The 12,098-nt window shown below is 34.9% G+C and overlaps 1 protein-coding gene and 1 pseudogene across 1 annotated transcript; one reads left to right on the plus strand and one right to left on the minus strand.

The window, feature by feature from the left end:
• Positions 1 to 1,004: 1,004 nt before the first annotated feature.
• LOC132053098 (probable LRR receptor-like serine/threonine-protein kinase RKF3) lies at positions 1,005 to 3,467 on the minus strand (annotated as a pseudogene).
• Positions 3,468 to 3,605: 138 nt separating this feature from the next.
• On the plus strand, positions 3,606 to 6,723 carry LOC132053097 (probable LRR receptor-like serine/threonine-protein kinase RKF3). Its single transcript, XM_059444942.1, has one exon. The coding sequence runs from the start codon at positions 4,555 to 4,557 to the stop codon at positions 6,460 to 6,462; it is 1,908 nt and encodes a 635-aa protein (XP_059300925.1). The 5' UTR covers positions 3,606 to 4,554; the 3' UTR covers positions 6,463 to 6,723.
• Positions 6,724 to 12,098: the final 5,375 nt, after the last annotated feature.

Below are 12,098 nucleotides of genomic sequence, written 5' to 3' on the forward strand. Positions count from 1 at the left end.
AGATAATAAAGAAAATACCGAAGAAGCACTGTCAAGGTATCATTATATCATTTTTTAGCACCACTTTTTTTTTCTTTTTTTTTTAATGGAAGCTTCGATTAAATATGTTTATTTAGTAATCTTAAAAGTTCATGAAAATAAAGTTGTCTTTTGAGACGCATTAAAATCTCTATGAAAGTATTATTTTGATATTGTACACAACCTTTTTAAAATTTAAGCTTGATCTAAATCTTATTATCCAATAATAACACAAAAGTTTTACTTTTATTTGTAGAATTAGGATAAAAGTTGGTTTAACTTATTTGCTATTACTATTTACTAAATCTTTTTGTATATTAAAATAGGAAAGGGAAAAAATGATAATTATTGTCGTCCATACTCTTTATGTACACAAAAATATGTCAAGGACAAATTTTATAATCAAAGAATATATAGAAGATAAAAGAAATTGATCAAAGAAAAATATTTTTATATACTATCTAAACTTTTTGAAGTAAAAATATTAACATTTTTAATTTTTACGAGAATCTACCTTTTATTCTTTTCATATTAATTTTATGTTGGAACATTCTTAATATTTCTAATTTTTATAAGAATTTCAAATATGAAAAGGATTAGTAGCAAGTTTAATGAAGTCATTCAAGCCCGACATATTTCCTAGTTTAACAACTAAATTCCAGCTCAAAAGTAGTTGAGCATCTTGTTTTGGAATCTTATTTTGAATTTGTGTACCGGAGGTATTTATTCGCTTCCGCAAAACTTTATTTTCGAGTGATCTAGAAACTTAATATCTTTATTAACTTGATAAACAATGTGTTACTACACGCATTTTGCGTGCCTGGAAATAGTTAGGCTGCCAATTACGAACTCCGGACACGTTTTGCATACGTTGAATATACAATAAGGAAAATTACAGATAAATACCTTTCATCTAGTTTATAAAATATGTACAAAGTATATAGATAGTGTATAAAGTATAGTAAATATGTTTATATAATATACATGCCTATACATATAATATACATACCTATACGGCCGAACTACATAGGCAGTGAATACTTCGGGCATGCTTGGTAAACTAAGTGTACATTTAGGTAAGTTTCCCTGTATAATACTAGTAATTCTTTCATCCTTAACGGGAGGTTTTGAGTTCGAGCCTTTGGTGTGTGTGGGCGTGTATATATATATATTTTTGATAACCATGGTGTCCCGGCCAGCTTGCGCGCACCTCGACTAAATCAACGGGATACTTGCCACCTCCACCATCAATAAGTACCAAGTAACTCTATCAACAAGGCTAGGACTGATGAAAAGAATCACCCAGTGTTTTTGTCTCTACTGGATTTGAACCTGAGACTTCATGATTCTCAACCCACTTCATTGACTACTAAGCCACATCCTTGGGTGTATTCGAGCCTTTAGTATATGAAAATCTCGTAGAGAGCACTTCCTCAGTCAATGGGCAGCTCGTTTATATGGTCGTAAAATAAGCACATGACAATACTGAAATTTGTATCTCAAAATTGAGTACTTGCGAGACATGCATATTCACTGTACAATTTGTGTGGATGTTCTATTTCATTTGTTCCTAACAAATCAACTGCAATGAACCAAAAAAGGATCTAACAAGTATATTTGCTGGGTAACATATCTAATCAGATGCTTCAAAATAATTCACTGCAGCTCAATTTATGTTAGAACCACAATTATCTACCAGGGGTTCCATTATGCTCAAATGTATATAGCTGATAACCTGTAGATGTGGACATATAACCCGAGCCACTACTGCTATTAACGGACCTCTCGATATCATCAGGATCTGCAATGAGAGGAATTGGTCTCTCAGGTATAATTGGAACTGGAATGTCAGCCTCCAACATCTTTACTACTTGATCAATCGTTGGCCTCGCATACAATTGCGGGTGAGAACAAAGAACAGCTACCATAACATACTTCTCCAGAATTTCTCGATCACCCAAATCCGGAATATTGTCCTCAATAACATCTATTGGTCTCCCTTCTCTAACCAGTGACCATGCCCAATCAGTAACAAGTGTCGGTTGTCCATCATTAACTGCTATGAGCGCCTTCTTCCCACTCAAAAGCTCAAAAAGTACGACTCCAAAGCTGTAAACGTCGCTCCTTTCTGTCAATTGACCATACAATGCATATTCAGGTGCTACGTAACCCATTGTCCCTGCAACACGAGTGGTCAGGTGGGTCATCCCCTCGACCTCGAGGTTAAACTTTGCCAATCCAAAATCCGCAACCTTAGGCTCAAAATTCTCATTTAAAAGTATATTACTAGTCTTTATATCCCTATGAATGATAGCAGGTTGTGCTCCGTAATGCAAGTAAGCTAAACCTCTAGCCATGCCTATAGCAAATTTCTGCCTAACAGGCCAACTCAATTTGTTACATCTCAACCCAAATGAACGATCATATAGACTCCCATTTTAGCAATTATCCTCTGGTGACCCTCTAAAGGGGATGTAGCAGTGCAATAGCCTTTCAAACCTAACAGATTAACATTCCTAACATTGGCAATTACCTCCATTTCATGATTAAAACTTGAATCTCCACCTGCTGAACAATTCTTGAATCTCTCAAAGCTACTTCACATCCACTGAGCAATACGCCTTTGTACACATTCCCGTACCCTCGTAGCCCAATAATATTTGCCCTTGCGAAATTTCTCATAGCTGATTTAATTTCATCAAAAGTGGAGCTAACCAGAGTTGTGTTTCCTCTCATTGAAGAAGCCAAATTACTATCAACTCTGATATTTTCCCACTTGCAGCTCAATTTGTTTCTCTGCCTCAAAAACCAATAACCGCGCACACACAGAATAATAAAAACCAAACCACATACTACAACCATCACAATGATGATAAAATTGCTCTTACTGTTACTACTTTGATTGGAAGTAACTGCAGTAATATCAGAAGCAAACAAGCATTTTGCAGTACGTGTATTGGTGGGCCCAAAGTGATTGGCGAATGCAGCAGTATACATAAACGCGTAACCTGTACAATTAACAGAAAGGCTAGCAAGTATGTTGGAGAGGCTGGTGATACGGGGGGCACTGTTCTCAAGAGAACGGTTACAATAAGAAACAAGATCAGACAGGGCGAAGGGTGAGAGTTTAGATTCGAATTGGGAGTGGGTTGTGATATTCATACATCGAGGAGTGATCCAAGAGGTAATGTTGAAGCCGCAGGAACGGGTGATGTTGAAGTTGGGGATGAAGTCGTCGACGAGGCCCTGGTAGGTGTTCCAGCAAGACTCGGAGGAGTTAAGGGGAGGAAAAAAAGGAATTGTTGGTGTGGCGGAGGTAATCGGATTGTACTAAACGAAGGCCGTGACGAATGTAGTGGCATTGGTTGGTGAAATTTGAAGTAAGAGGTTGATGGGAAGTAGTCTGATGGATCATTCTACGAAAAGCATCAAAATCAAAAGGACATAGAGAGGATGAGGTGGAGGAGTTTTTACTGGCCGGTTGCGGTTGCTGGAGGAGTGTCCAATGGGATAATGATGTATATGTAGTGGCGGAGAAACAAGGAAATGATAAATGGAGAAAGAGGAAGGAATATAAAACTGGAGACATTTTTTTTATGACCGCTTTAGAGCTGAAAGTGGAGCTGATTAATTATGACATCTATCATGTGTAACATAATGTTATAGTATTACCATAGCAAGTCAATGTGGAGTATTTGCAATTGGAAAAGAAGCAGCAGAGTAGGCTCTGCGGAAGTACTAGTGTCATTCTCAGTGGGGTCGGATCCAGAATTTTTAGTTTACAAGTTTTGGATCACAATCCTTATATTAACTGAGTTGTGGATAGATCTGTGTTTAAGCGAAAATTATTGAATTTTACCAAACCTGTAACTGTAATGGTGGCTCCATCCAAATTCTCAGAGACATGTACAGGTTGAGAACGGACAACTATAGAGGGGGTCGAGGTATAATTGCTTTTTCTATGTATTTGTATATTGTTTATTAGTCAGAGGCTCTAAAAGTCCGTAAATTTACTATTCCCCATGATTATCTGCTAAGTCTTGTCACTTCTCATTTGAATCCATATTGTTTTGGCATGGTCATATTTTAAAGCTGCGTGTAGCTTCTTCATTTAGTCATTTGCTAAAGGTTAAGAAACAATTAGGCATGCACAACAAATCACGGGGAATATTTAATCAACGGACAGAGTCTATAGGTGGGGGCGAGAGTTGCAAGATGTGCAGGTAATAGTAGTTGAGTTTTTTTCACTTTAGACAGAAAAAGGAAATCTCAGCCCCCTAAAATAATCTCTGAGAAAGACATTGGTAATTTCTCAGAACCTACACTGCTGGTCTTGCCATGAACTCCATCTTGGCTTGCTAGTTGGAGTATATGATAGAATGCAATAATCAGCTCAAAAACTCAAATATTTTTCTCTCGTTTCCAACTTCCAACCTTGCACTTTCACTAGCTCCCTCAAGTCAAGCCTCATGTGGCATTGGCCATAAAACTGTTATTTTCCATTGATTAACTGCCGATTCACCGCCCCTCTCAAACATGTCTGTAGTTCTATATACTTTACTCTTTCTGCACATATCATTTCCTTGTTACTATGCTACCTATACATCATCATCCCCCCTGAGTACTCTCCTCCGGCAACAACCTCAACCGGGTGAAAACTCCTCCTCTTCTTCTAGATCTCCATGTCCTCTTGATTTTGATGCCTTCCGTAGGAAGTTTGAGAGTACCAGACGTCATAGTTTGAATATCAGCAACCAGTGCCATTATATCAGACAAGGCCTCCGTCTAGTCCAATCGGACTACCTCCGTCGGACCAACTCCTTTTTTCCTCCCATTAACACAACCGAGTCTTGCAAGAACTCCTATCAATCTCTAGTCAACCACTTCATCCCTAACTTCAACATTAGCCGTTCCTGTGGCATCGACACCTCTTGTATTTCTCTGCATTGTATGAATATCACCACGCGCTCTGAGTTTGAGTCTAAACTGTCTCCTCGCGCCCTATCCAATATCATCTCTTCTTGTAACCGTTCTCTTGAGAATTATCCCTCCTGCGACAACTGCACCAGAAGCCTCTACGAGGTAATGGCTAGCCCTTCCGTCGCCAAAGTCTCCGATTGTTTAGTCTACGTGTTTAATTACGCTGCTGCCTTCGCCAATCATCTTGGGCCCACTAATAAGGGTACTGCAAAATGCTTGTTTGCTTCCCACGTTCATACAGCAGCTACTTCCAGCAAAGGTAAGAAGAATAATTCTACCTACATCATTGTGATAGCGGTAGCAAGTACATTGGTTTTTATTCTAGGTGTGTCTGGTTGTTGCTGGTTTTTGTGGCGGAGGAGGAGAAACAAGTTGAGTTGCAAGCGGACAAGTGCCAGAAGCGAAAGTAATTTGGCTTCCCGTTTTGATTTAATGAGAGGAAGCGCTGCTCTTGTTAGTTTTACTTTTGATGAAATCAAAGCTGCCACCAAAAATTTCTCAAATGAGCATATTATTGGGAGAGGAGGGTATGGGAATGTGTACAAGGGTGTCTTGCCAGGTGGATCTGAGGTTGCCTTGAAGAGGTTCAAGAATTGTTCAGCTGGTGGACATTCAGATTTTATTCATGAATTGGAGGTAATTGCCAGTGTTAGGCATGTGAATTTGCTAGGCTTGAGGGGCTATTGCACTGCCACATCCCCTTTAGAGGGTCACCAGAGGATAATTGTTTGTGATTTGGTGAAAAATGGGAGTCTATATGATCATTTATTTGGGTTGAGATGCAACAGATTGAGTTGGCCTATTAGGCAGAAAATTGCAATTGGCACGGCTAGAGGCTTGGCTTACTTGCATTATGGAGCACAACCGGCTATTATTCATAGGGATATAAAAGCTAATAATATACTTTTAGATGAGAATTTTGAGCCTAAGGTTGCGGATTTTGGATTGGCAAAGTTTAACCCCGAGGGGATGACCCACCTGAGCACTCGCGTAGCAGGGACAATGGGATACGTAGCGCCTGAATATGCATTGTATGGTCAATTGACAGAAAGGAGCGATGTGTACAGCTTTGGAGTCGTGCTTCTTGAGCTTTTGAGCGGGAAGAAAGCGCTTATAGCAGTTAATGATGGAAAGCCAACGCTCATGACAGATTGGGCATGGTCAGCGGTTAAAGAAGGGAAACCATTAGATGTTGTAGAGGACAATATTCCAGATTTGGCTCATCCAGAAATTTTGGAGAAGTATGTTATGGTAGCTGTTCTTTGTTCTCACCCGCAATTGTATGCTAGGCCAACGATGGATCAAGTCGTAAAGATGTTGGAGGCTGACATGCCAATTCCAAATATACCAGAGAGGCCAATTCCTTTCATAGCTGATCTTGATGATATTGAGAGACCGGGTAGCACTAGCAGTAATGGCTCAGGTAATATGTCCATATCCGCAAGTTTAACCCTTGGAAGATGAGTGGTTCTGTTATACAACATTAGCTAATATAATTGAGCTGCATTGAATTATTTTGAAGTGTTTGATTTGATGTACTATCCCTAAAATGTACTACTACTAGTTAATTAGATCATTCTTGGTTCATTTGCAATGGATTTGTTTTGTCAAGATGAAATAGACAACTCATAAACCATGAGGGGTATATATACATTTTTCCTTTTTCGTTCCTTGTTTAAAGAAGATGCAGGAGCAATGAGCATTTAAAGTAAGAGTCCATATAGATTAACAAAGATTAATGCATGATTGGTCCTGCTTATGTCTTAACAGATCTACTGATTTTCACTCTGCGTTGAGACTTTAACATATCTTGGTGAGAGGATTAGTTGTGGTCTTCCTCTTAATTAATTATATTTCTGTTAGTAGGGCATTGGCTTTACTTGTTAAGGCAAGTGGAAAAACAATAAGAGATCTAGCTCTTCCACTTTAACAAATTATAATCAAATAATCAATCTACTAGTACTACTTTTCAATCTTCAAATTATAATTAAAGAATTCGTAAAAAGTTCCCACACTCATATTGCACCTAAGACAAATAAAGAAATCATGTGAAGTAGACTTTTGTTTACAAAAAAGATCCTTTTTCCAGTAATTGAGGCTAGCCAAGACAGGGGAAATTAAACTATTTTTAATCCAATAAACATAAGCACGTGAGCTATAAGCTACGCGTGGTCCAAAAATAATAAGCGAGCACACCTTAGCTTGGGCCTTGGAGAAACGATTTTTTTTTTAACAAGCATGTGGCATGCATAATCTCGTCAAGGTGGCTGGAGCCCTCAGCGTAGTCCCCACTCCCCACAGATGGAGTAAAACTTACACTTCTGGCATTTAGCTTTTTTAGCCGGGAGTTGAGTCGCATTGGTAGAAAGCATTTTACCTTCAAAGCGAAATTTTAAATTTGGTTTAGTTGGATTTCTGTACGAATATTTTTCATAATGAGAAAGGAAGGAAATATGGAATTAAATATGGCATTCTTTAACAAACACATGTTTGGATTAGGTTTTGGTTAATTAGGTCGTTTCTAGAAACAGTTGCCGCCTTAGCTCTCTACCAAAGGAAGTGGATAAAATCCTTTTTCCTTTAAATAGGAGTAATATAGCTTTCGATTCAATTTCTGACAATGAAGAAATGATTTTCCTACTTTTGTAGCCTTGTACTTAGGGGTGTTCAAATGAGACCGAAAAACTGATCCGAATCGGTAAACCGAGTCAAACCGACTTAATAAATCAAAAATCGGTTCGGTTCGATTTGATTTGGTTTAAAATTTTAAGAAACCGATAACATTTAGTTTGATTTGGTATTGAACAAAAAAACAAAAACTGAACCAAACTGATATATATATATATATATATATTACACCAATTAAAATTTATGTATCTTCTTCATAATTTGGGTCCTTCCAAGTCCAATACTAATTCAAATACTAACTAGAAAGAAAAGTTTAGCTCAAAAATGGACTCTATCGCGAACCCTTTCGTCAGTCAGTACCCCCTCTCTTTTAATTTGTACCCCCTCTCTTTTAATTTGTTTAATTATACAATGTTTGTGTTAGAAAAGATCTTGCTCAAAATTCCCAGAAAGATGAGTCTGTATAGGTGAATTTTATTATGTGATTGAAACTGATTTTTTTTATTTTTTTATTTTTTATGAGGCTATTTCTTTACCTATTAGCACGCTTCTTGTTTAATCTACTGATGCTATATCTTTTAGGTGGAGAAAGGAAGAAGAATTTGGGGAATTTCGAGTGATGAGTGGACTTGATTATTTGTTAGGAATTGATTTACCAATTTCCTATCTGTTGACTTCCTTTTGGATTCTTGAGTGGTGTTCTTGTTTCGTTTCCCCCATTTTCTTAGGGGAATGAAGCTAAGAGCTTTTTTTAATAAAGATAATGAGGCAAATTTGTGTAGTATTTGCTTGCATTTTGGTTATGTTACCTCACTTATCAATTTCTAATAGATTCTTAAACCTGAAAAAACCGCAAAACCCGAACCAAACCGATAAAATCGATAAATCCGAATTCAATAAAATTTATACTATAATGGTTTAGTTTGGTTTGACTATTAAAAAGATTGACTTAATTGTTTTGGTTTGATTTTAACTAAAAATCGAGTCAAACTGGACCACAAACATCCCCAGTTGTACCTTGGTGCGAATATTTTGATTTAGTATTCATCCTTAGTCCGCACAGTAGCAATCAATTCCTTCTTCTTTTTTTCGCTAGGATTGCCTTCTTTTGGGGTGGTCTTTAATTTTTATCCCTCGAATTGTTGGTCTTTAATTCTTACCCTTTGCTTAAAAAGGTGGCCGAAAATACCCCGAGATTATGGGTTCGAACCCCACCTCAATAAAAAAAATAAAAAAATCGCAAGGCTCCAGCAGACTTTTTGATATACCTTAAGGCAAAGTCTGCCGCAAAAGGCAATTTTTTTGCAAACCCTTGCCTTGCGGATTTTTATTTTTATTTTTATGATTAAACCGGGGTTCGAACCCAGAACCTCGGGGTTTTTTAGGCAAAGGGCAAAAATTAATGACCAGTAATTTGAGGGCAAAAATTAAAGACCTGCAAATTGCCCATCAATTCTAAAAGGATCTTCTTTACGGTCGGATCTTTTCCTTTACTCGGAGGGCCAAGGAGCGATATTAACCCATAATAATTAAAAAAAAATTAAAAACAAAACGAAGTAGCTGGTTTTTCTTCTTTTTAACTTGTCAAACATTTCTTATAACCAAGCACCACATTCATAGAAAAGATACGTTTATGGGATAAAATCCATCATTGGCAAAAGAAATAAAATGGTACAAGTTGAAATATAGACGCCAACTACAAAGTATTCATAACGTTGACGCAACTTATATCTTATCATAAGACTATAATCCATTGAAAATGATCATGACGAATTTGTTCCAAATCTCAGTGAAGATATTGCCTTTTCTTTGTTTGCCAAACAAGCTAGCGCGGTGAAGATATATAAAGCACAATGCTTAATTTGCAGTTTGTACTCATTATAATTAGTAGGTCGTTTTTGGTTTGTATTCCACGATTCCTCAGCTCCTACTAATATTTGTGAACTCTACACTATCTTTTGTCATTATGGACAAATGGTGGACTATATATACATGATCAATTACTTCATCGTCACTTGGAAACAAAAAAAAAAAAAAAAATCATTAAATCTTTTACGTGGGACGTTGAGCATCTGATAGTTGAATCTCATCTCTCTTTTTGTAAATTAAAAATCATACATAACATTATTACGGCGTAATATATTATACTATACATAGTTATTGATTTAAAGTGTCAGATTCATATCTTACAAAGCGATGAATATATGTAATGACACATTTTTGAAATTGTGATCCTTCCGTTCGTATTATTTATAAAACAAAAGTGATAGTAGTAGAATGGAAGATATCTAGCCCCGGTAAAAAAATTCTTTTATTAGACGTATAATGCAGACATAATGCATCTACATTATTAGCTCTTGTTAGAATGACATACCTACCGTAGAGTAGAGGAGCCGCAATTAATGCGATAAAAGCTACGTATTTTGCAAACATTTCTTATTGACTACGCTTTCATCATTCTTTCCCTCATAAAAATCTTCAGCTGCTTCTATTTCATCCTTCTTTACTATTTCCCCTTCCATTCTTTTGTTCTTTCTCCACCCCCGGTTCACAGTCTTCCCCTTATTTTGGGGTAAAAATTCACATGCATATGATATTAATTTGCCATCAAAATTGAATAAATACCAAAATATACATTTTTATATGCACGTTTATCACTTAATAACTAAGGTTAAATAATACCTATTTTAATTTTAATTATTAACTGCTAAGCTTAATTAATTATTTAATTTGGAGTAAATTCTTACCTTATTTTTAAACTTTCTTTTCATGGTTGGCGAGAAATGGAGTATGTTAGCTTGTTTTGGAAGAAAATAAAGCATCTGTCTACATACCAATTGTGTATTTCAATAATTATAATAACCAAAAACCATAAAAGGAATTACATTTTTGAAATTAAAGATCGGAGGCAAACTTGAATTCCTTTAGGGCCTGTTTGGAAAGCCACCTAGGTAATTGGAATTGGGTGTAATTACACAATGTATTTAGGCTTTGTTTGTTTGACGGGTAATTACACAGTTAGATGGGAATTGGGTGTAATTGAGAGGCTGAGAATTCAGTATAATTACACCATGTAATTACACGGTTACTTTTTACTTTATTTCTTTTTAATTTATTTTAATTTGTTTTCTTTATTTTTTATTTCTATTATTTAATTATTTTTTAATTTTTTTAATTTTTTTTCTTTTCTAATTTCTTTTTTATTTCTATTATTTAATTTCTTTTTTATTTTTCCTTTTTAATCATTTGTATTTCTTAAAATATATTTTTCTTTTTATAGAATTTATATTTCATTTCCTTTCTTCTCATTCCCAACCTTTACTTCTTGTGGTTCCATGTAATTGATCGTATTTTTTTTTAATTTTTTATTTTATTCATTTAGAATAACTGTGTTAATATTCTAATTTTTTAAACTACATCTCTTAATATTAGAAAGAATGAGTCATTAGCAAACTTGGCATATAAAAAGTGACGTTATTAAAGTAGAATTTCGTTGTGAATGAGGTTATTGACTTATATTTTCCCTTTCCTTTGAATTATAGGAGTATTTATTTATATTATGTTGAAACTTACTTATGTAACGTTAGAATTTGACATAAGAGTAGTATGTTAAAAATATTCTTTCGGATTTTGAATTTAAGTTATATTTTCGATTTTAAAAATATTTGCTTTAATACTATTGACTTGTTATTTCGCATTGCATGTTGTTTATTTTTCATTTACAGTTGATAGAATTATTGTTAAACATTTGAATAGTGTTATGGCATTATATTTATAAATATTCTTTTTTTGTCAAACATCCAATCCCATGATGTTCTCACAAAAAAGGTATGCTTTAATTTTTATAATCAATTAAAATTAAAATATTATTAATTTGAAGTTATATATCAATTATTTTTTACAATATTAGTTACAAATATATGATTATTAATTAACATATTTTCAAGAAACAATGTATTATAAAATAAATAATTTAATATCATTTATAAAGGCACATATTTTTTAAATATTAATTTTAAATTTTTTATAATTAAATTTTAGTTTTAAATTAAACTACCTGTGTAATTACACTTGTGTATCCAAACAGCACGTTTGTAATTACACTGTAATTACATTATTATAAACAAACATGTCGTTGTAATTATAATACTGTGTAATTATTAGACTGTGTAATTGCTAGGGTAGTAATTACACCAATTCCAATTACCAGGTGGCTTTCTAAACAGGCTCTTATTTAAAACACTCACAGATATAAAAGTGGAAAAAGAAAAGCCAACCAATTAAAGACTGTTCATGTTACCAATTATACCTTTTTCCCTTCCTTTTTTCCCCTCCTTTTTACCTTTTTTCCTTTCTTCGTTTCGTTTCTGTTCTAACAGTAGCAGCGAAAATATATACTGTATAATTTAAAAAAAAAAAAAAACTTACTACAAATTAAGCAGCTGCCATCTACGTCTCTTGGTAATTTGTGA

Source organism: Lycium ferocissimum, chromosome 4 (genome assembly GCF_029784015.1).
Source record: "Lycium ferocissimum isolate CSIRO_LF1 chromosome 4, AGI_CSIRO_Lferr_CH_V1, whole genome shotgun sequence".
In the NCBI taxonomy this organism is placed as follows: domain Eukaryota; kingdom Viridiplantae; phylum Streptophyta; class Magnoliopsida; order Solanales; family Solanaceae; genus Lycium; species Lycium ferocissimum.

What these genes read in the sequence shown, in the direction of transcription:
- LOC132053097 (XM_059444942.1), top strand. Translation starts at nt 4,555, where the DNA reads ATGTCTGTAGTTCTATATACTTTACTCTTTCTGCACATATCATTTCCT.